This window comes from Pogona vitticeps, chromosome 1 (assembly GCF_051106095.1).
Source record: "Pogona vitticeps strain Pit_001003342236 chromosome 1, PviZW2.1, whole genome shotgun sequence".
In the NCBI taxonomy this organism is placed as follows: Eukaryota; Metazoa; Chordata; class Lepidosauria; order Squamata; family Agamidae; genus Pogona; species Pogona vitticeps.
This window is the reverse complement of record NC_135783.1, coordinates 300,039,998-300,063,443: the sequence shown is the minus strand read 5'-3', so window position 1 is coordinate 300,063,443 and position 23,446 is coordinate 300,039,998. Positions and strand designations below refer to the sequence as shown.

The 23,446-nt window shown below is 39.7% G+C and overlaps 2 protein-coding genes across 5 annotated transcripts in view; both read left to right on the top strand.

Moving 5' to 3' along the window:
• The first annotated feature begins 75 nt into the window (after positions 1 to 75).
• On the top strand, positions 76 to 11,811 carry HAUS2 (HAUS augmin like complex subunit 2). 3 transcript variants are annotated; one of them, XM_072986218.2, is made up of 7 exons: positions 76 to 303; positions 2,626 to 2,718; positions 5,461 to 5,530; positions 6,536 to 6,668; positions 10,186 to 10,294; positions 10,939 to 10,994; positions 11,401 to 11,811. In XM_072986218.2, exons 1-7 carry the CDS (start codon positions 214 to 216, stop codon positions 11,411 to 11,413), a joined length of 564 nt encoding a protein of 187 aa, XP_072842319.2. In that variant the 5' UTR covers positions 76 to 213; the 3' UTR covers positions 11,414 to 11,811. The 3 variants fall into 3 exon arrangements, with proteins under 3 accessions (XP_072842319.2, XP_020649406.3, XP_020649407.1); XM_020793748.3 differs by lacking the exon at positions 10,939 to 10,994 and adding an exon at positions 4,335 to 4,435 and having other exon boundaries at positions 241 to 303; XM_020793747.3 differs by lacking the exon at positions 10,939 to 10,994 and having other exon boundaries at positions 90 to 303.
• A 4,130-nt stretch (positions 11,812 to 15,941) lies between these two features.
• The window catches only part of STARD9 (StAR related lipid transfer domain containing 9), a 143,765-nt gene continuing 136,260 nt past the window's right edge, over positions 15,942 to 23,446 (top strand). For both annotated transcript variants that reach the window (XR_013543923.1, XM_072986211.2), the window contains exons 1-2: positions 15,942 to 16,133; positions 19,731 to 19,800. Coding sequence is in view for 1 of the 2 variants with exons in the window: in XM_072986211.2 (XP_072842312.2) it covers positions 16,087 to 16,133; positions 19,731 to 19,800 (117 nt within the window). In the remaining variant the exon portion in view is untranslated. The remainder of the gene's footprint in view (positions 16,134 to 19,730; positions 19,801 to 23,446) is intronic.

Sequence of the window (23,446 nt, the reverse complement as noted above, 5' to 3'; positions counted from 1 at the left end):
GATGGTATGCGGGTGTTGACGGGTTATTTTCCTTCGCAACGAATATCAAAGCAATCCCCTTTCTAGCCTTTTTACTGTAAAGCCGAGTCGCCGCTTGGTCACACTCAAGATGGCGGCGGCGCGCCTTTCGACGAAAGGGAGAAGGGGAGTTTCCTCAGCCGCCGAGGCGCGCGCGCGGCCGTTAGGGGGGCGCCCGGAGGGAGAGCCGCTGCCATGGCTGCTCGCAACCCTTGGGATCCCGTCCAGCCCTCGGCGGCTGGGTTGATGCTGGAGCGGTGCCTGTCCGCGGGAGTGCTGTCCCAGGTGAGGCGGAGGGTCGGTCGCGCTCTAACCTTCCCTAACTTGCTAAATAGGTGGTAGGCGGAGGGATGGCTGACAGTTGCTTATTTCCGAGCAACCTGAATGGGGGAGTCGAGCTGTGGCCATGTGTTAAGGGCGCCAGAATGGAGAAGGCTCCTAGGAGCTTATCCAGAGCCCTGGAAGTCACGGTTTAGCAGGAATGCCTGCCCTTAAGTGGCCCTCACCCCCCTCTTGGTGGCCGTCGTCGTCGTCGCGCGAGCTGGCTGAGTTGCGCGCTTCGATTTACTTAGGAGAAGGAGGGACTTTAGGATTGAGACAATAATGAGGAAGACCTTTAAAAATGGTTTTGTCTGTATATCTGAAAATGTTATCTTATGGCTGGGTAGAGTTCGTTGACCTTTTGCAGGCTGTATTTTTCAGTGCTAGAAGCCAGGCCTTGTTTGGTTAGACTGCACAGGGAAGCCATTGAAATCCATAAACACCAACAGAGCTTCAACAAAAAAGAGGAAAGTCTAAAACTTAACAAGGCCTGGCTCCCAAAACTGAAAAATACAGCCTTCAAAAGGTCAACGAACCCTACCCAGCCACAAGGACCAGGGATCACTGCACACAAAAGACCAGCTAAAGACACCCATCAATCACAGTGACAGATAATCTCTCCCCTCTTATCACAACAATACATTCACAACAAAAACACACTGATTACCATCATCACCCTATCTCCTGAAAAGGACAATAGCTGTTCCCACAGCTATAAATACTCAACTATCCAACAAACAGCAACAGAGCATGGACAGAGTTCCTACTCCAGTCCTCTGAAGATGCCGGCCACAGAGACTGGCGAAACATCAGGAAGAACAACCTTCAGAACACGGCCAAAGAGCCTGAAAAACCCACAACAACCATCAGATCCCGGCTGTGAAAGCCTTCTAAAATACACTCGTAGATTTTATTTGGCATAAGATTTTGTATGTTGTCATGCATTCAAAGTGCAAATAAACACTGTGTTGCTTTTGAGATGTTTTGGAAATTTAACATTTCCTCTTTTATCCAGATTTGGTTAGTATTGGATTATTTTTTACTAAAACTCCTCCTTTAAATTTGAAATAATGTTTCAGAATGGAATAATAACTATTTTATTTCAATTTCCTTCTAGGATGTCCTTGAATACAACTTAATAGCCCTTACTTTTTATATCTATTTAGACTCTGAACTGAGCTCTGTGCATAAAAGGCTTCATAGATTAGGGAGAAATGTATTAAGATTGCATGTTTTGTATAAATAACCAAATAAGTGATCTAGTTTTCTTTGAGCTATCATTTCCAATAGTTTATTTTCTCTCCCTTTGCTATAATTCTGTGCATAAACATATACACACCTTTCATTTCTAAGGAGATGATAGATAGGTATGTATATGTATAACCCTTGAATTTGGAACAGGGTTCCAGTGTCATAAGGGCTATGTTTTGAAAAGTATGCATTGTCTTCCAATGTCCCTATCTAATCTTCTTGTCAACTTTGTAGGCTACCTGTGCCCAGACATTCTCCTACAACCCATGGTGATGTTTGTCCATTTTTCTGCAATGGACTGAATCATCACCAGTAAATCATTTTCTTCTTCTTTTCTTTATTTCCTCTTCCTCTTCTTCCCCTTTTGTAATTAAAAAGAAAGGAAAACACATGCAGTGACTTTTCCTTAAATATTTTTGTTGTACTTCATGCACACACATCTCTGATTAGATATCAGAAGACAATGCCCCGTGGTGAATATTTAGAAAGCATCTAGTTATTTTGATGCAGATTCTTGTGACTGCTGGCAGAGTGTCCTTCCCCTCATGCTAGCGATAGGTCTGGGAATGGCAGCTCAAATGTTTGTTAATTTGGAAACCAAAAGTTTTACATTCTAAATGCATGTGTAATGAATCGTTCTCCCTTATTATTTGTAGGCGTTCTTTTCTGGAATGTACCAAAATCATGCCAAGTTATAAAGTGTTTTTTAACCAAAAGCAGGACAGAATTTCCTGACAAGTAGTGGTGTAATGCTATTAATCCAATGAATGATGTTAAACCAGTAGCATTAATTTCAGATGGCAGTGCTATCACTAGTAGCATTAAGTTCATGTTTGTGTAGGCAGGGCATAATGACAATAACGGCAGTGCAAGATATGCTAGTTCTGTGAAATTTAAACCTTTTTTTAGAGGTCAACATTCAAAAAGGCTTATATATATATTTCTAAAGTGTTGGAATTCAAACCATAATGTCAAGGATGTCTGTCTGTCTTGTGAGTTTCCCATCTCCTGTGACATTTTATATTTCTCTTCTAGGATACACTGAATATATGTGGAAAGCCGCCTCCTTGTTTTGTTCGTTTCTCAGAGGTGGAACAAATTGCTGACCTCCAAGCTGAAATCAATGAGGTAAAATAAACTTTCAGCACAAGAATAGGAGTTCTACTGATAAAGGCAATTGCACAGTTTCTTTAGTTTGCACTAAAGATCATAGTGGTGAAACAATACAGTACCAACACAATAAAATAGCAGACATTCAATGTCATCTTTCAACCAACTTGTTTGATACGGGAATGTCAGAGCACTCCCAAGAGATAGTTGTCCAGTCTGTTATTGCAAATGTCTAGCAATTAATGACCTGCTACCCATCTCTATAATTAGAGGGGTAAACTATTAAACCATTCTCTACATAAATACTTTCTTCTTAATGTTCGGTTGAATTCTAGTTTTGTGACACAGTGGTTAAACTGCAGTACTGTAACCAAGACTCTGCTCACAACTTGAGTTGGATCCTGCTGGGCTTAGGTAACTGGCACAAGGTTGACTCAGCTTTCCATCATTCTGAGGTTGGTAAACTGAGTACCTGGCTCTTTGGAGGGGAGCAATGTTTAGCCTGCATAATTAATTTGTAAACTGCCCAGAAATTGCTTTAAGCACTATGAGGCAGTATATAAACAGCACACTTTGTTTTTGCATTGTACCCTCCCCCACATACATTAGGTAAAGGTAAAGGTTCCCCTTGATGTTTAGTCCAGTCGTGTCCGACTCTAAGGCATGGTGCTCATCACCGTTTCCAAGCCATAGAGCCAGCATTTGTCTGAAAACAGTTTGTGTGGTCACGTGGCCAGCACGACTAAACATGGAACGCCGTTAGCTTCCCACCATGGTGGTACCTATTTATCTACTCACATTTTTACATGCTTTCAAACTGCTAGGTTGGCATGAGCTGGGACAAGCAACAGGAGCTCACTCCATTGCGTGGATTTGATCTTACAACTCCTGCTCTTCTGACCTTGCAGCAGAGGCTTTTGCGGTTTATCCGGCAGCGCCACCACGTCCCTTAACCACATACATTAACTCAAAGCAAATCCACAAGACCTAATACCTGCCCTCTAGATTATGAGAGGAAACATTTATTCTCTTTTGTGTGACAGCAGTCTTCAAATACAGTGGTGCCTCACTTGACAATGTTAATTGAAACTCATTGAAAACCGTTCAGTGCATTCCAATGGGCTGAATACCTGTTCGTCCAGCGAAGATTCTCCATATGGCGGCCATTTTCGGTGCCTGTAAAGCAAGGAATCCATCCTAGAAAACAGTGGGGAGCCATTTTCTTCAGCCAGCAGCCATGTTGAAACCCAACGATCAGCTGCTTGCTGATCATCATAAAGCGAAAATCGGTTTACGAAGCAGGGAACTGATCATCGCTAAGCGAAGTTCCCCCATTGAAACCATTGTTTTGCGATTGCAAAAACATGAACGTAATGCAGATTCGTCATAGAGCGGGTAATCATCCAGCGGGGCACAACTGTACCTGAAGAGGTACATCTTCCCTCTGCTTAGTCTTCTTCAAGCTAAATAACCCAATTGCTTGATGTGTCTTCATAGGATTTGTTTTCTTTAACACTGGCTTGCTTTGCTGTATACCTGTTCCAATTCATCTACTTTCTTCTTAAAATTTGTCTTGAGGCTCTTCTTCAGTTATTTTCTTTGACAGTCTCTTCCTTCTTTTGTCCTTGCTGTAGTGTCTTCTGTGTCCTGTTCAACAATGCAAAGTGTGGAAGCTTGCTTCTTCAGTCCCTTCGCCTTCTCTTCCAATAGAACAACAAATGTACACTTGTTTGAGGTATAGCCTATGATGCTTTAAAGCAAGAAAAAGCATGCACATGCAGGTTATCTCCATAGAGCTTTCAGTATCCAAATTCTTAGTTCTCTTTTATTCCCTAATCACTACCCAAACTGATAAATATGGTCTTTGCTGCTACTTCCCTCATTTATTCCTAAAGATTGCCTGAATTCCTTTGATGTGCTGCTGTTTAGGAGATTTGACAAGTTGGTGGAAAAGATAAGGGGTGACAAGAACCCTAAGCCCCAATCAGTGTGTACTTATCTCTGGCATCTTCAGCAGAGAAGACAAGCTGCCTACAACTTCACTAGATGTCAAAAATTAAAACCTCAGGAAAAAAAAGGAAAGGAGGAAAAAAATAAAGTGCTTATTATCAAGTTTACAATTTTTTTTGAAATAAGCCTTCTATAATTCCCTAGGCTGGCCATCATTGTCTTCTCTTTGGCTTCCTAAATACCTACAGTTGTGGAAAATTTTGCATCAGAGACTTGCTAGATTATTGCAAGTCTCTGATGCAAAATGATCCTTTCAACCACAGGCATCATAGCTTTGATGATTTTTGTTGTTGTTGTTGTTGTAGCCATTGTCACATGACTTGGTAATTTCATTAACTGGGAATCTATCTTGTGCATCTACTAAATACAGAATATGACCATGAAATATTTGCTTATATAAACACAGAAGATACTCTAGAATCCATTTGTAGAGAATTTGATAATCCTCTGGCTTAATCAGAATATCTATAAATACCTTTTCTATATTATCTTGTGCTGGAGATTTTTTGCATAGGCAAATAAGACAAAGTGACAGAGGCTGAATTATTATAAAAGGTGAAGTAGAATTCTATTTTGAAGAGAGAAGCTCTCCTAGTCTTATTACAAAGGTAAAGTATGTAGTGGTTGTTGCTTTCCCCCCTAAAGATACTTGAAGATGATCAGGTTTACTTTCTATTTTAGCAATGATGAAGATGGCCATAAATACTTCATACATACTACACAAATACTAACTATTTCAACCATTTATAGATTAATCTGGAGACTGAAATCCTACAGATGGAAAAAGATACAGCAGACATTACTCATCCATTCTACCTGAGTAAGTATTTTTGTTAAGGCCACCATGTAGCTTTCTAGGTCAGGAACCTCCATGGCTGTAATTAATGTGAGGGTTTTCCTTAAACTGAATTCTGTCATCTAGATATTCTTCTATACAAAACTAATACATCTACTTAATAGTTGCCTGTATATTTGATGAGCCAGTTGACCAAACCGCAACTAACAACAGTCTTTGGAAAAGGCATAAGAAATATTGTAATAAGCTCTGGAAGAGCTAATAAAGCCACTGCGGCTGTGTGTGTATAACAGCCTTGTATCTGTACTCCACCAAGGCTGATATATGTTTATCATTCAACAATCTTAGAACATGTTGCTTTCATTTAAAAAGCAAGTGCAGATTATTTAAGCAGTGAACCCATCCGTACACTCAGAGGCTTATTGCTGCAGAGCCAGATTTGGTAGCAGGCATACTGCATAAATTTCAGCATATTCTAGGAGGTCCCCCAGATGTTGCCTAAACCTGCCCCGAAAAGCTGCCTAGATAAATAATAACAATAAATTATGAATGGTGTAAAGAGGCACAAACTTCTATTAATGTTTTGTGTTTACAAGTATGTGTTAATTGCTGGTACTTGTTTTGTTTTTTTAAAGCTCATTATTCCTTTGAACAGTATGTAGACTCAATTAGTAGCTTTTTCTTTCTCCTACTGCTTTGTTGTCTTCTTCCCTAGGTGTCTTCTCATGTGCTTTGCAGTACTTTACAACTGAGTCTTGTGGACTGGTTGGATGCAGCGCAACTTCTTTGTTTAGAGATGCTACATACAAAGTCCCCATAGTGATAATATCTAACCTTCAGTAGAAGGAAAACAAGAAGACACACATTGATCCATATATTTTTATTGAAACTACGAATTTGCACAATATATTACAAATAATTCAAATAATTTGTAAAATGTTTTCAAATCATCTGAATGTGTTGGATTTGATTTCACTTTAGTCTGGGTTGAACTTTGACATATTTCATTTTAAATAAAATCTTCTATAGCACAGAAATGCCAGTCTCTCCAGGCAATGAATAGGCACCTAGAAGCAGTGCTGAAAGATAAAAGGAGTCTTAGGCAGAGGTTGGTGAAACCATTGTGTCAAGAAAGCCTGCCTATTGAAGCAGTCTTCCACAGGTAAAGAAATTACAAGCTTGCTTCTTACTTTGTTTGTATATCATGTATCTCCATCTCATCTCAGATCAGAAATAAAATAAAATTAATGACCCTATTAAATATCAAACTGAAGTTTAGCGCATTGAAATTGTTTTTAATTTTAAATACCGCTGCTACACAGCAAAAAGGAGGTTCATAGTCAATCCCCAACCAAATACCCAATGTTTGTTTATAAGATGACCCAATATATAAGACGACCCCCCCCCCTTTTCTAACCCTCAAATTAGAACATTTGCACGATCGCACCCCTTTGGTCCTGAAGCCCTTTCATGGCTGCTTCAGGATCAAAGGGGTGCGAGTGTGCCACCCTTTCACGGCTGCTTTACCCTGTGGCTTCGCAAAAGGCAGGGAAAGCAGCTGCCTTCTGTGTATAAAACAACCCTCAATTTTTGTCTTTTAAGTTAAAAGTGTCATTTTATACACGGAAAAATACAGTACACTCCTATGAAAACATTTCTATAGCTTTCAGAAGCCTAGGAATTTTGTGGCTGAATGTGTATGTATTTCATAACCTCCAGAAAGCTCTTGTTCAGAGCTTGAGTCTGAAGATTTTCCAAATGGAAGTGTTCCCCTTTCTCTCACTCTCCTAACAAGTAGACTGCATATGTTGTACTAAATAAATGGTTTCCATATGTTTATATATATAATTCTAACGTTGTGAAGAAATATAGAGTCCTTATGAATGAAATTTGAAACATTTTATTTGTGTGTTTGTTTGTTTGATTTATATACTGCCCATCTGGCAGCCAAGGCCACTCTGGGTGGTTTGCAACACCTAAACAGTAACAATAATAGAATCATAAAACATAACATCAATAAATTATAAAAGTGCAAAAACAGAAATACCATAAAATACAACAGGAGACATAATGAAATGCAATAAAATAAATAACATGAAGGCATGGTATTAGATTAGATATCCATATACCTTCCCTAACTACATACTGGACCACAGTGCTTTCTACAGGGAAACCTTCTAAACCTTTAGAAACAGTTTAGAAGGTTTGAATTATTCCAAACGTTAAGCAGATTTCCAGTTGTTGGGTGTTTTTTTAGATAAAGGTGAGTTGTGATAAATAGATATTCATATTTGTAGACGAATACCCTAAACCCAGATGTCCAGGATCCCCAGTCCTGCCTCCCCAAACCAGCCCATCCACTTATGGGTCGCTGCGCAACATGCACAGCCAGCGTCCTGTTCATCGCACCAGTGTCTACTCAGAAGCTGAGTGGGAAGACTCGTCATCCCACCCCCTTGCTGGAGTGGCCAGAAGAACAGGAATGCAGAGCAGCACCAGGCGGGCTTCATCCAGCATTGGCACAATGGTAGGACGCCGGCCACGCATGCTGTGCAGCAACACGTAAGCAGACGGGTAGGTTTAGGGAGGCGGGACTGGGGATGCCTGCTACCTGGGTCTGAGATATTCGTATACTAATACGAGTATCCCATCTCTAGTGATACCACAGCTTCAGTTGCCAGTACTGGTCAGATTTACCCTTGCTCTTGAGAAAAGCCACAGCTTTATTTTCAGAATGGGAAGAGGGCAACTACCTAATCACTATATATATACTAAGTACATTCATTCCACATTCTCCTTACTTCCTTTTGGTCAAAGTAACTTGTATGAAAGTGCAGTCTGGCACATGAGGAAATAACTTTGTTTTTGCAGAAGTATGCAATTGAATCTTTTTTCCAAATTAAAAAGTGTTATTAGGAGTGTAGATTTAAGGAATGAGAAATAGTTGGCATAAAAAGAAACAAGGAAGTTATTGTATCTTTGAAGGCTTTCACAGCTAGGATCTGATGGTTGTTGTAGGTTTTTCGGGCTGTTTGTTCATGTTCTCTAGAGAAAGTTTCTCTCATTGAGAAAGTTGTTCTCTATGAAGGATATCCCTTCAGATGTTATAGGACAGCAACTTGATCAATCTCACACCATTGGCTGTGCCTCCTGAGACTTTTAGTTCAGCAACATCTAGAAGACTTTACGATTATTTAACAGAAATCTCAAATGTACTCACAAGGAGCAAGGTTCAGCTCCAATGCTCAATTGATGATAGATTTTTTCATAGGGAATAATCCCTGCTTTCAGCAATGTAGAATCAGGAGAAGTCTCTGTAGAATCAGAATACAGTCCATTTCTGTATCAGAGTTCTGATACCTGGGACATAGGATTTTGATATGCTGTAATAACCCAAGAAGGTGGTAATAAAAAAATTGCAGAAGAGATTTCCAGCCTATTTCTGGTATACAAAAAACATAAGTGAGAATACTATTCTGTCCTGGTGTCTGTTTGATATGTTAGTGGTAAACTATTGTGGAGTGGGGACGTGAAGCCAATGTGAGGTAAACTGAGAATGAGATGTTTTTCTCCGCAGATGTGCTTAAGAGAATGTTGTTTTCTGCTTGTCATTTTTTGTGAGATATTTCATACCGATATTTCTCTGAACTGTTCTGATTACTTATTTGCTTCCAGATGTATTTTTAAATTGCTGTTACAGAATTTAAAGACCTGAGACTGGGCTATCTGAAGAACTGCCTAAGTCAATATGACTTCTGATTTCTTATGATTTTTAAAAACTGCTTTTATAGTGCTTTAATTGTGTTACTGCTGTTTTTCTTATTCACATTTTACTGTTTTCAGTAAACTCTTGCATGTCTTCTGTATATTGCACTGCTCTGACACAAATTTTTAAAAAGCATGTTACTCATTCATGTTTTTATAATGTCTTATATTAATTCTAGGATTGGATGCCCCTTATATACATTTGGTGTAAAAAAACAGAGTAAAATGAAATAAAGTAATTACATTTCTGCTCTGTTGCTTTTATACCTACAGTCGTGCCCCGCTTAATGATTACCCCGTATAATGACGAATCAGCTTCACGACTATGTTTTTGCGATCGCAATTGTGATTGCAAAATGATGTTTTAATGAGGTTTTTTTGCTTTGCGACGAACGGTTCTGCGCTTCGGGAACCGATTCTTTGCATTATGACGATCAAAACAGCTGATCGTCGGGTTTTCAAAATGGCCGCCGGCTGTTCAAAATGGCTCCCCGCTGTTTTTAGGAGGCTTTTTTTGCAAGACAGGCACCCAAAAATGGCCGCCGTATGGAGGATCTTCGCTGGGAGAGCAGGTATTCAGCCTGTTGGAACGCATTGAACGGTTTTCAATGCATTTCAGTGGGCTTTTTTATTTCGCTTTACGACGTTTTCGCTCTACAGCGATTTCGCTTGAACGAATTAATGTCAAGCGAGGCACCACTGTATTTGTTCTTCTGGCACAGAAATGGAATGTCTAGGGTTGATTCTACCACGTGTTACATTCTACAGAACTGACACTAGTTATCTACAATTTGAAAATGTCTATGTCTAGTTTCTTTATATACATTTTTAAATAGTGAAGATTTGAAAACAGGCTGAAGATTCTTAAACTGCAGAATTTTTAATGATTTGTTCTACCTTTGTGCATTTTCCAGGTATGCAGTAGAATTGTTGACAATGGCAGTAGCTTTTATTGAAAAGCTGGAAACCCATCTGGCCACAGTAAGAAGCATTCCTCAGATACCTCTTACTGTAAAAAACATGGTGAGTAACCATTTCATTAATAAACAAGCATGATCTACAACTGGTATGGAGTACTGCATAAGAGAACCACCATATCACCAAGAATCACCCAGAACTCACTTTTTTTTTTAATTAAACATAGTCAAGCCAAGGTAGTGCTTGGATGGGAGATTACCAGGGAATGCTAAGGATCTCCAGGCAGGCTGGGAAAGAATTTCACCTGAAATCCTGGATAATTGTTTCCAGTCCAGGTAGATAATACTGGATTAACTCCCTGTGTTCCTTTGTGCTGAAAGTCTGCTACCCAAACCTCAGCTCAGATATAGGCTTTCTGACTAGTCTTAGAAAAGCTTTTTATCGTTTAGCATCATAATAATGGCCTTTACCCTGAGATACTGGCTGAAATCCTGTTGCCATACATTAGCAGTAATGGTTTTTAATTTGTTTTTATATTTTAGAAATTTAGCATTTCAAATTTCTCTCCTGAGAGTCCCAAGGCTCCCTTTTATGTAATCACTTTCATTACTGGGAAGGTTTTAGGGACCATGGAATGGGAATGGGAAGTCTTAAATTATTGAAAATTACTGCTGCCAGTAAATTCATTCTGTCAGCAGCAATTTTCAGTAACTGAAGGCTTCCCCTGTTTGTCTTGCTTTCCCAAACAGCTTCCTGATGATGAAAGTTATTACATGGGAGCCTCAGAACATGTGGGGGAGAAATTGTAAGTGTTTAATTTCCAAATAAATGCTGCCAATAATGACATTATGAGTTTTATATGGCATAACTTGCTTAGCAGTGTTTCAGCTACTGCATGCAAATTATTTCAGAAAACTATAGTATTATTGCATTTAAATCTGATGTTTTCCCTGGAATATGAGAGATGTGCTGTATATGTATGTACTTTTCCCCTAGTAATTCAGTCCTGCATTTCCCCTTGCTCTGAAGATCTGGAAAATCCTTAGAAGCATTTTTTTAAAATCAAGTGCAAGGGACTGGTGAAGAAAGTTCTAATTCTGGTGGCATTGTATATCAAAGGGCACCATTAGATCTTGGCCTTACTGATTTGCTACGTGTTGTTAAAGACTTAGAAAACTGTTGAAAATTTTCATTTTCATACTATTTTTCAGGATAGTGCACTAGCAAAGATAGACCTGTTGGTATCAGAGACAGAAGAGCTGGCGGAACAAATACTGCAGTGGAGAGAGAAACAAAAAAGAATCTTCATTGACCATTCACAACTAACTCTTGAATCAGATTCTTGGTTCAGAAGTATACGATAGCACACTGTTTGTTCCTTCCTGGTTTTCAGCCTGATTAGCAGTTATGTATGATTGATACAATATGTGTTTTATTCTTGTTCTCAAAGTTACAACCACTTGTATGTGTCTTCCGGAATAAAAATTTTGGACATAAATTACTTGGTGGAACTGATGGCTAATGAGGTCCTTGAGGAAAGTTTCAATGAGAAATGCCATGACTACCTTAATTTTATATATCCTGTATTTATAGAAAGTGAATAAAGTAAGTATAAAAAGCTATATTTCCACAGCTTATGCTTTGTGAACATAGGTAATTTAATGGATAATATAGATGTGAAGGAGAGAAGGCCAGTGTGCTGTCCTCTACTGATCGTACCTCTGAGGAAAGCCATGGATACGTGGAGGGGATACTGGTGGAAAAAAGACAGGAGGAGGTAGAATGTAAAGAGTCACTAGAGGTGTGTCTAGCTGATGAAGGGGGTGGGGAGGAGTTGGACTTGATTATCTGGGAGGAGGTTATAAAAGAGGAGGAGAGCGCGCGAACCTTCAGAATCCTAACGGACGGAGGACAGCCGGAGAGAAAGAGTCGAGTGCAAACAGAGCTAGTTCTTGGGCAAGAAAGCACTACAGGTCTGATGAAGGACTTTCCAAACCTACAGATTGGAAGAGGTTTGTTACCAGATCCAAGGGGTTTTCCTACAAAGGAGGGCGAACTAGAACCGCTGGAATGGACCGTGGTGGTGTATCCTCGCAATCAGCGTGGGGGATGGAGGGTGATCTGTCCCAGTCCCTCTACTCTGTCCACAACGCGAGGCGGACTGGGTGAGACACCCATGCTGTGGGACAGTTTGTGCCGTGAGAAGCACCCCCCTGAGACCTATGACCGATCGGGAATGGTTTGAATCGGCCCCTCTGTGAGAAGGGATTTGAGGAATCCAGATGTAAAAGTGCGCAGTTACAGGATTTTACCTGAATTAAGTTTATTAGACCCATTTGAAGCTGTTGAACTGAATTTGTTAGATAATAAAAGGACTCATGTTAAACGTTCAGAGCCGCCTCCGCCTCTCCTTCCCGCACAAACTCAGGGTTCGCCTCATGCAGAAGACGAACCTATTCACAATAGATATAAATAAGATTCATCTGGAAATAAGATTTGCACCTCTCTTTTTCCTTAATAAGAACTATCGGGCTCCAAAGTAGCAGCTATGTAGATCTCTGCTTCTCTGCTCATATCCAGTCTTTGAAGCCTTGTCTGACATTCCCAAAACTTGGTCTGTAATTTGGTTTAGGAAAAAACGTATGTAACAGAAGCACAAAATTGCAGAACGGAAATTGTCCATAAATGTATGATATGGAACTCTGATTTTCAAAAGTTCTACTTTCAGCTGGAAGCCTCCACAAACAACAAACATGACTCTGATAGTTTGCTACTGTGATTTATGCTATTGCACTTATACTGGTGTATACAAGGAGTTGTTAACATTTGTACTTAGGGGAGTTGCAACATTTATTCCCTGTATTTGTGCTAGAGCAACTGCAACCTGGTGCCTTCCATATGGGTTGGACTAAAACTCCCAGCATCTACAGCTGAGATTGATGATTGGTAATACTGTGTTTCCCTGAAAATAAGACAGGGTCTTATATTAATTTTTGCTCCAAAAAAGGCATTAGGGCTTATTTTCATGTACAACAATCTACCTTTATTTTAATACGTCATGTCATCTTCTGGTTGCTGCACAATGCTGCACAATGGTGGAGGGTGGGGTTTCACTTAACGGGCTTATTTTGGGGTAGGGCTCACGAGCAGCCTAAAAAATCATACTAGGGCTTATTTTCAGATTAGGGCTTATTTTCAGGGAAACGGTAGAAAGACGCATTGGGCAGTAGTTCCCAACCTTGGGTAATCCAAGTATTCTTGGACTGCAATTTCCTAGATGCCTTCACCATCAATGCTGCTGGATGCAGTTTCTGGGAGTTTAATTCCAAGTAGTCCTGAGAACCACTGCACTTGGAGAAACTTAAATACAATTAGTTTGTAATCTTTTCTGTGTTCATATCATTTAAGTGTTAGTTACCTTCAGAAAGGAAACTTGGTAATGTTTTATACCATCTGGGGGGAAAAGAAAATCAAAGTAACTGATTTCATTATATGTAGTGACAATACAGTATAATGACCAGCAGCTATATACAGATAATGCTGATCTCTGATAGTTTTAAAATATTGTGGTTTGTCACTAGGGGGCATGGCACCTACATCTTAACTGTATCTGTACTGACTGACATGTTACATTGTTATGACTTCTCTTGTGCCAGTATGACTGATACTTGAAGACTATAATAGCTGCACAGAATGTCTATTTAATTAATTTCTAATAATCGTCTGCTAATAGTGAGTAGCTCATATCACCTGCAAGCATGTGTAATGTCTCTCACTTTATTCTACTTTGAACAAGAAATAACTCCTGATGCTATGAGAATTAACACTAAAATTTTTCCCCTATGAGAAGTATAATGACATAGTATGGAATGTAAATTATTAGTGGTAATTATGAGTAACTGGATAACACAAACAAGAGTTCTTTGGAATGCATGTAAAGTACATGGATGCTTATGAGTGCTTCTGGAGTAGGTGATGTACAGTATTCTGTTCTGGGGTGTATATCATTCAGAAACAGCCTCCTAATTTTAGGAAAGGCAACACTGTCAATACTAAAATCAGACCCTGACTCTTGTCTCCTAAGGAGCCTAGAAATATATTTTCATCAATTGCTTGAAGGCTTTAAAATCATCTCCCTCAGATATATGGTGTTCCCCTTCCCTTATTGACTTTCCATTTACCTGATGTGCTGTTTCGTTCCTCTTGTTTATTTTTTGTTCTTTTATTAAATACCAGAACACAAGCTTGGTCTTTTGGTTAGGCATCTTCTAACAGAAAATGGGTTAAGCATTTGCTTAACATTTGCTCTGTACACATTTCCTGCAGGCCACAGTCCATTTGTTTTCACCCAAAATCTTAGCTAGTCCAAGCCATTTTACTGTCTGGGCCAGATGTTAGATTTGTTCTATGCAGCACCTCAGTGCCACAAGACTAGCTTAAGGCATGGTAGCATCTCCCCCCAACAGCTTGTTCTAACTTATAAAGACCTAAATGGCTTGAGCCCAAGTTATGTCAAGAATCACATCTCCCTTTTTGAGGTTGCTCGAGTATTAAGATAATCAGGAGAGGCATTTCTTTTGGTCCTAACCACCTTCACAGGTGCACTTGTTGGGTACACAGGAGAGGACCTTTTCTGTTGCTGCTCCCAGACTTTGAAACTCTCCCACAAAAGACTAGCCTAGCCCCATCTTTGCTGTCCCTCAGCAATCAGGCAAAGACCTTTCTCTTCAGGCAAGCTTTCCCTGAGCGACTGGCTGCCTGAGTGGGGTTTTAAATGGATATTTGTACCTTATTGCTTTGAATGTGTTTTGGTATTGCTTCTGTTCTTTTTAAGTATGTTATTTGTTTGATCCTTTTTGTATTTGCATACAGTACTTACTGTTGTTAGTTTTAAATACTGTACTTTAATGATATAAACTGCCCTGGGTCCTTTTTAAGGAGAAATGTGGGGCAAAAATATTTTAAGTAATAAACTTTCAGCCACTTCTCGCTATCTGAGGTAATGTGGATGGGCAAATGGAGACAACTGAATGGATCTAAGACAGTAAAGGATATGACCACATGCCCTTCACAAGAAGCTTTATATCAGGCCTGAGCTCACAAAGACAAGAGCTGCAAGCAGGTTTGTTTGTTTGTTTCTTTATTCAACTTATATGCCGCCAAAGGTCTCTGGGCGGCTCGTAATTGATGGTGTGATGGTTGATGGTGTGATGGGCTAGGAACTACTGTATACAGCAATAAGCTGGAAATCCCCAGTCTGGCTTGGCGCCTTTTGGCTATACCTTGCTGGGATTCTGTCGAGGAACCCTGGACTGGCGCCTACTCAGTAACACTGGACAGAGCAGAGAATCTAGGTTCTTCTTAAATTGAAACAAAACCTGGACTTTCCTAAATTCATAGTTTAAAAAAAACAACACGACTATTCAAAACGGAAAAGCTCTACTCCACAATATAGCATTATAACATGTTTCCGTGGATTTTGTAAAGTGGGTTTCTTGAGTCCAATAGAAGAAAGCCGTCGGTTTAAGCAAGCTGGGGATGAAAAGCCTCTTAAAAAATGGAAACAGGCCGCAGAACAGCCGAACAGATGAAAACCGACACAGGGAACAGCGGCTGGCGAGGCGCGGCGCGGCGGGGAAAGGCTGAGGAAAACGCGAGGCCGCCCCACAGGCAGCCCCTCCCCATTTCCTCTTGTCTTCCCAGGCGGGCAGGCCCTTCCCTCCGGAGCCGCCGCGCGGGGCGGGGTTGGGCCGTGTTCCCTTGCGGAGCCCCGGGCAGCCGAAGCCAGGCTCTGGGAGCAGCTGCAGCGGTTGCAGGAGTCCCGCAAATGTGATGCGGAGTCGGGGCTCGGGCGGCTGCGTTGGTGGCGTCGTCTTTTCCCGCGACTCGGGCGGGACATGGCGAATGTCAAAGTTGCTGTGCGGGTCCGGCCTCTCAGCAAAAGGTGGGCCGGAGGTTGTGTGGGTGGGGAATGAGGGGAGACTTCGGGTTGGGCATAGATACCCCTGTGAGTGCACAAAGAACGAAACTGCCCCTGCAGCATGCACGCGCTCTCTCGCTTTCTCTCGTTCAGACGGCACAGAGGAATGCGTGTTGAGGACTAGAGTGCGTGTGTGGCCGTGGCGGGTGTCTTGTGTATCCCCCCCAAAAAAATATTTATATATACCTGTGAATAACTGGAAGGGCCGGCTGGACATGTGCTAGCCGCGGTGCTGGCTGAAATGTGGGGAGTTCCGAAGAGCTGAAACACTGGCCTGTGAGGTGGGCGGTAGGGGAAGAAAAGAAGAACGGAGCCCTCTTTGCTTGCTCGAAGAATGTAAGGCGCAAGAGGGAGAGATAATAGCAACGTGTGAAAACAAAACGGGGTGGGGCTACGTACAGTCCCGAGTGTGTGACAGGTTGCGGGGACTGAGCAGGGCGTTAAAAGTGGTACCTCGCCGGGATAGTCTTTGTGTTCAAATAGAAGTAAACTCGATGGAAGGATGCTGCTTGAACACTGTTCTGACAGTATGGGAAACTTTAACCAACGTTCCACCACGTTTGTCTTCTCTCTCTCTCTCCCACCTATAATGCAGTGTTTCTTATTCCACGAGCTGTTAAGTCCAAGCAGAACTCTAAGAGGGCAACTTGTGTTTTGACCAGGGAAGGAGTCTCACCCCCACCACCACCACCCAATTTTAAAATTAGTGGGCCCTCCTGGTCTGGTCACAAGCCACCTATTGCTTCTTTCTTTAATAGGATAAAGTTATCTTCCTTCAAGACAGCACTTTTGTTAAGGTATTAGTTTTCTCTTGCAAGATCATTGAACAATTTCCTTTCTGAATTTTTTTTTCCAGCTGTTATTTTGTATGATGTAGTTACCCAAGTGCATTGATATCTATTGGAATTTGGAGTGACACTCCAAATGAAGTGGGCTCTGGTCTTTAAAGACTGTACCATAACAGTCTTTAAAGTGTAATGAAGTTACTATGTGTGCTTTATTTTTTATCTTGCACATCTTGTCACAGTTCTTGAGGGGGTCAGCTGGTATGAATAGAATCCCATAAGAGAGATCCATGTAGCAACTTCTCTTTTTTTGTCTAAATGAGGGATGGTGTAGGGATTGTTAAATGCTGGACATGAATGTTGGTGGATGGGAGATTTTAGAAAGCTGTGTGGGTTATATCTGCTTCAGTGTTTGTGAATATAAGAGCTCTTTCTGACTGTAGTACAGTGTGTATGCATGTGAAAAATGACTCATGTCCTCTGTGAAGGGTTACATGTGTGTCCGTTTAACTGAAATGATGTGCCTTCATCAAAGTGACCTCTGGAATGTTGCCCAACATATGCTTTCTATTGGCTTGTTCCAAAGATAAAAACTAATTGAGACACAATACAGGATATAGCAAACACGCCATTTTGTAGAAGGATGAAATAACTATAAATCAATTTGCATGCATGTCACATGGGCAATATTTTTGTATGTTTTGAGACTTTTTTTTAAAGGGGAGCCCTCCACGTTAGCACTGGTGGCAGTAGAAGAGCACAAAAATATTTTTTCAGAGTTTGCTACAGAGCTTGGAACTTTTTTTAAAAAGGGAACTTTTACTCTTACTTTGTCACAACCAGATTCAGCTACACTACTATTGTTTCTCCATTCACAGAAGTTATTTATGTTCTTACTGTTTCTCTCTAGAAGACAGTCTTGGTATTCTCCCTATGAATACTTAGTACGAAGGACTAAACAAACTAACGTTTTGCTTTCCATTTAGAACTGATAAGAGAGGAATAAATGTGGAAAATGTGTAAACCTGTTTCTAAAAGTACCTTAAAATGACTTTTGAAAGTGATTTTGCAATGTAACTTGAAAGCCTTCCTTATTACACCCAAATTTGTATCTGCTTGTTGTGTTACTTTTAAAATACATATATTTGTTATCTGAAAAATAAATAGTTACAGGCAATGTCAATTGTAACTACAAGTTGATTCCAAATTCTGGTTTCCTGCCTTGTCTACTAGTGCAGATGAGTGGTGCATGTGGGCTGTTCAGCTGCTGTGATGCATTGGAACAGATTGGCTGGCTCATTGGGGTACTGGACAGATGCCTGCTACTAGAAGGCAGCTGTCTACTTTTTTTATTTCAGCCTTTTTTTCCCTCTATGTTTTTACATTGGGAATAGACTCAAAAGCAAAGAAAGTTGAAAAGAAGAGCTTGTTGCACTGTTAAATGTATTTTTGCATTTAAGTTGTATGTTTCAAAATTGCACATAGCATCAAGTACGGGAAGGAATAATTGAGACTGTAGTGATGTTGGATGAAAAATTTATCTGTCCTTTAATGCTGGGATGGAACCTTCACATATTGAGCTCCAATTTCTAGCAATCATAGCAAGCTTGTCCAATGGAGGCATTATTAGAATTATAGTTTATCAACATCTGGAGAGCCCAAAGAAGCCCCCAGGTTGTGGTCCTGAGGAAGATTCCTCAACATTAAACAGCCCTTAGTGTAATGTGACATCAGTGTTTTGTTATAAAAACAATGGTTTACATAAGAAAATGCTAATTCCATTCCTTTCCTGTTAGTATTGAAAAACAAGTGTATTTATATATTGCCAATATATTATAAATTATATTTAGGGAATGTTCTCCACATATAACTTTCAAATTGTTGATACATTTTGAATAAGATTTTCCATTCCTGGTTAGTTGAAAGAGATGTGAAAATTAGTAATAATAGGCATGAACTTTAGTTTCCCTGGGATAGAGTCTGTAGTGCTGGTACAGTGCTGGTAGTAGCTAAACAAAAACAAAAAAAGTTCTGAAGTGTAATGAAATGGCAATACTGGATATAGTTGTCACTTGTAGCTATGTAGTAAAAAAGATTGCTTCCTGAAATGGCTTTTCTTTTTAAAAAGTGCCAGACAGCTACATCTATTATGTGGAATTGTGCTCCAGGTTATGGTTGGTCTCAAGCTTTGGGTAGTTACATGTCTATGTGTATCTTCATCATACTTTAAAAATGTAAGATTATTTAAGTACATTTTGGTGAAAAACTCAAATGTTTATAAAGCTATTTTACATTACTTATTTTAGGGCAGTTATTTAAGCATTGATCTATTTATGGTTGCCTCAAGTATTTTGTGCTCCCCACAATACTTCAAATTTTCAGTGTACAGGACTGGTTGGTATGGGACCAATTGAACTATTTTTCTCTGTTAACATGATGCTCCTCGTAGTATTTTTAAATTGATCACTGGGTGTTAGGTCTCCAGATGATTGTACCTAATAAATTACTATTATTATGATCAAACTATTATACAGTAGTGCACAGAAATATATGGAATAAAACCTTTGAATTTGCACTTTCAGATTCTTTTCTTCTGAATGGACAAATTAAAAACATGATTAACTCTCTTCCACTGAAACCTATGGAATGTAAACATACTGAATCTTTGCTGGATCATACCCTTAATGATTAATACAAAGCATTTGTGGTCTTTAATGCAGTCAAGTGTTCCATCCTTATTTTAACATTTTGTTTTGTTTTCTTGTATTATTTCCAGAGAGAATGCAGAGGGAAGAAGTTTAATTGTAGAAGTTGAAGACAGAGTGGCGAAAGTCAGAAACATAAAGGTACATTTTAATCTTTATTTTATTTATGTGACAACGTAGCGACTTAAAAAAATAAATTGTAACAGTAACAGAGTGGCTTGTAGAATAGTATAGCGGAGATAACTATAGTAGGGTCAAATTAGAAATTTCTACGAGAAGAACTAAGATCATGGCCACTGGTCCCATCACCTCCTGGCAAATAGAAGGGGAAGATATGGAGGCAGTGACAGATTTTACTTTCATGGGCTCCATGATCATTGCAGATAGTGACAGCAGCCACGAAATTAAAAGACACCTGCTTCTTGGGAGGAAAGCAATGACAAACCTCAACAGCCTATTAAAAAGCAGAGGCATCAACTTGCTGACAAAAGTCCGCATAGTCAAAGCTATGGTTTTTCCTGTAGTGATGTATGGAAATGAGAACTGATCCATAAAGAAAGCTGACCACCGAAGAATTGATGCTTTTGAATTGTGGTGCTGGAGGAGACTCTTGAGAGTCCCCTGGACTGCAAGGAGAACTAACCTATCCATTCTAAAGGAAATCAACCCTGAGTGCTCACTGGAAAGACAGATCCTAAAGCTGAGGCTCCAATACTTTGGCCTTTTCATGAGAAGAGAAGACTCCCTGGAAAAGACCCTGATGTTGGGAAAGTGTGAAGGCAAGAGGAGAAAGGATGACAGAGGATGAGATGGTTGGACAGTGTCACCAAAGCTAACACAACATGAATTTGACCCAACTCAGTGGAAGACAGGAGGGCCTGGCTAAATGACTAAACAACAAGAAAATGTCAAATAACCTGCAAACCCCCCCCCCATCATATTTGCATAAAAAGACGTTTTTAAGGGCGTAAAGTCATCCCTTCTCAGAAAGTAGAGACTTCTTTCTCCCCCCCAAAGGGCCTGCTTCTCATACATTCGCATACACATTAACTTTAATATTCTGCTCTGAAAGGCCAAGAAAGAAATTATTTGCCAAGGGCTACAACACATATAAGGCAACCCGTGAAAGCACTTTGTGACCCCCTTGGGAGTTACAACCCACAGGATGGGAAACACTGTAGTAGTGCCACGTTCTCATGTGTCTTTTCAACATGGAGGTGGTTTTACAGTATTTTGAGAGATCTTTAGTTTCTTCTGGTAAAAACCGTGAGTACAAGAGTGCTTCTCTTAATCCTGGCATTAAAACTGAACCTGTGCTGGTGTCAGCAGAGTTGGTATAATGCAAGATACTAAGAGGGTTTTAGTTCTCTCACTAGTAATTGGAACTTATCAACAAGTGGAAAAAAACAAGCATATTAATTTATTTTCTTTTACATTTTTTTATCTGTTCTGTGAAAAATATGTTGGAAGATGATGGTCACTCTTTCATATTCCAGAAGCAAGCTTAAAAATAAAACAGGAAGGAAATACTGGAAAGGGAACTAAATTGGCAGTCTTTGTGTTCCTTATAGAACTTGAATAAACCTCTGTGGACCTTCAAAACAATGTAAAATTAACCTTTTTCTAGCTGTGCTGCTGTTACTGCATTTCTCTGCATTTCAGCTATGTGCCTTTTTTTCTTTCAAGACCATAATAGATTGCTAATAACTGTAAGATAAGCACAGTGTCATTTTGTGCCTTCTTTATTTCTCCCCTGCCCTCCCTTTAAATAACAGTCCAATATGATTTATGCAAATTTCTGTGAAACTTGAAAAAAAACATGTACTGGACAGAGCAACAGTTGACATCCGGATGGGGGACTGGCCATGAGAGACTGTACATCCTTTCCTTTTTGAGATTCTTGGAGGCTTCTTTTATAGGGCATGGGAAACAGAGCTGGATTTTTTCCCCCTAGACATTGGGACTCCTGAATGCTACTGTACTCCCTTAGTTAAATAGTAAAGTAGGGCCAAAACTGGTTTCTGTTGCCAATGTATTTTACTAGTCAGAAGGCAGATAAGTGAATTCTAAAGCTCCTGTGATTACTGTGGGAATTCTACTAGACAGATGCTTTCTATTTCCTGTATAGTGTTTTTTCATGTCTGTGTGTCAGCCTGATTACTTTTAGGTGACTTGCTTAAGATAATTAGTATTTTACATATGCTATGAGGAAGTTTGGCAGTGATAAAAAAAACCTAGATAAGTGGTTTCCTCCTCCTTTTATATTCTTCCTAGAAATAGTCTAATTCTTGGATCTATTCTAGTGTTCATTGGGATTTGAGAAATTCAGGAGACTAGTTGTTGTATTCTTTACTGTAGGTTGTGATGTGGAAAGTAAGCTGCTTATATAAAATACAATTTTTCTTTTTGCATATAAGACCTTGCAAATTTTTGTCCAAAGGAGATTCCTTCATATATTGGACTGATGGCAACCATGTATTCATAAAAATGAAAACAGTGCCTGACATAGTTGAACATAGATAAACACAATCATACAGTTTTCTATCCCGGGACAGTGCAGGAACATTTATTTTCCACGAGAAATGCCTATACTTACAGTTGTTGGGATTTTAGTTTAATTTCTTTTTTCAGCGTTTAATGGAGTTTTGGTAGCACTCATACTTTTGGTATAAAACTTTTATTTCCTTGCCCATATGTACATGATATCCCTGCTCATAAAGACCACATGCCTGTTAGTCTACTACAGTGACCATCCAGAAAGATGGAAGCATGTCACGAAGGCAGTTCCAGTATCTTTCAGAGGCATCTTGGATGTAGGATAGAGACATCATGACTAGCATTACTTTCCATGACTTTTTTTGCTTGTTTGTTTTTTCCAATATGCCTGAGTTGGTTGCCATCATTATATTTTGTGTGGTGAATCCTTTGCCTGAAGGTTTCATGAAATGCCTTTTCTCATGGAGAAGCCGCAGGGGTCCATGGGACAAGTCATCAGTCTTACATGATGTAACTTAACAGAACAGGATTTCAGCCACTGTAACAAGAATCTCTTGTCTGTTACAAAGTTTCATGAAGCAAGAAAACAAACATAGTCCTGTTGATCCGTATGTAATGTCCAAAATCAGTGATAGGTTGTAGCTTAACTGAATTGCTAAAATATCATGCAGACACACCCTTTTGAGTCCTGCAGGGCTCTTCTCTAGGCTAGGCATTGCAGAGCCTACCCTGCTCTAAGCTCTATACTACCTACCATACACCCTACCCTAAGAGCTATCTTTTATTTTGCTTTGGGAAATAAACATCACAAATTGCCTTTGAAGATAAGATTCTAAATCAGAGTTCTCAGTCAAAAATAATCTATCACTGTATGCTGAGTTAAATGAAGCTTGCTTCTGAATTACTGTGTCGTATAAACCTCATTTTTATAAATAATCCTTTTGGATTAAATGATCAACAGACCAGTTTAAATACTATCAGCAGGCAAAAGAAACATCAGCTCATGTTAGTTTAACATGGCTAATATATTCTTATTCATTTATTACGCCATAGATAAAGTGTTTTTGAAGGGAGCAATGATGTGGAAGTGAGTTGAATGGGAATTCTCAAGCTGCTTACTTTAGAAAGCAATCCTATAGAAGATAAGATTGCTTTTGATGTATACATTTACACTTACGACTTACAAGTTTTGCCTGCCATTTAAGATATTTCCCATTTGTACTGGCTAATGTCAGGTGGGATGTATATGGTGTGAATATGCTAATTCAGCCACCTAGAGTGGTCGAAATGA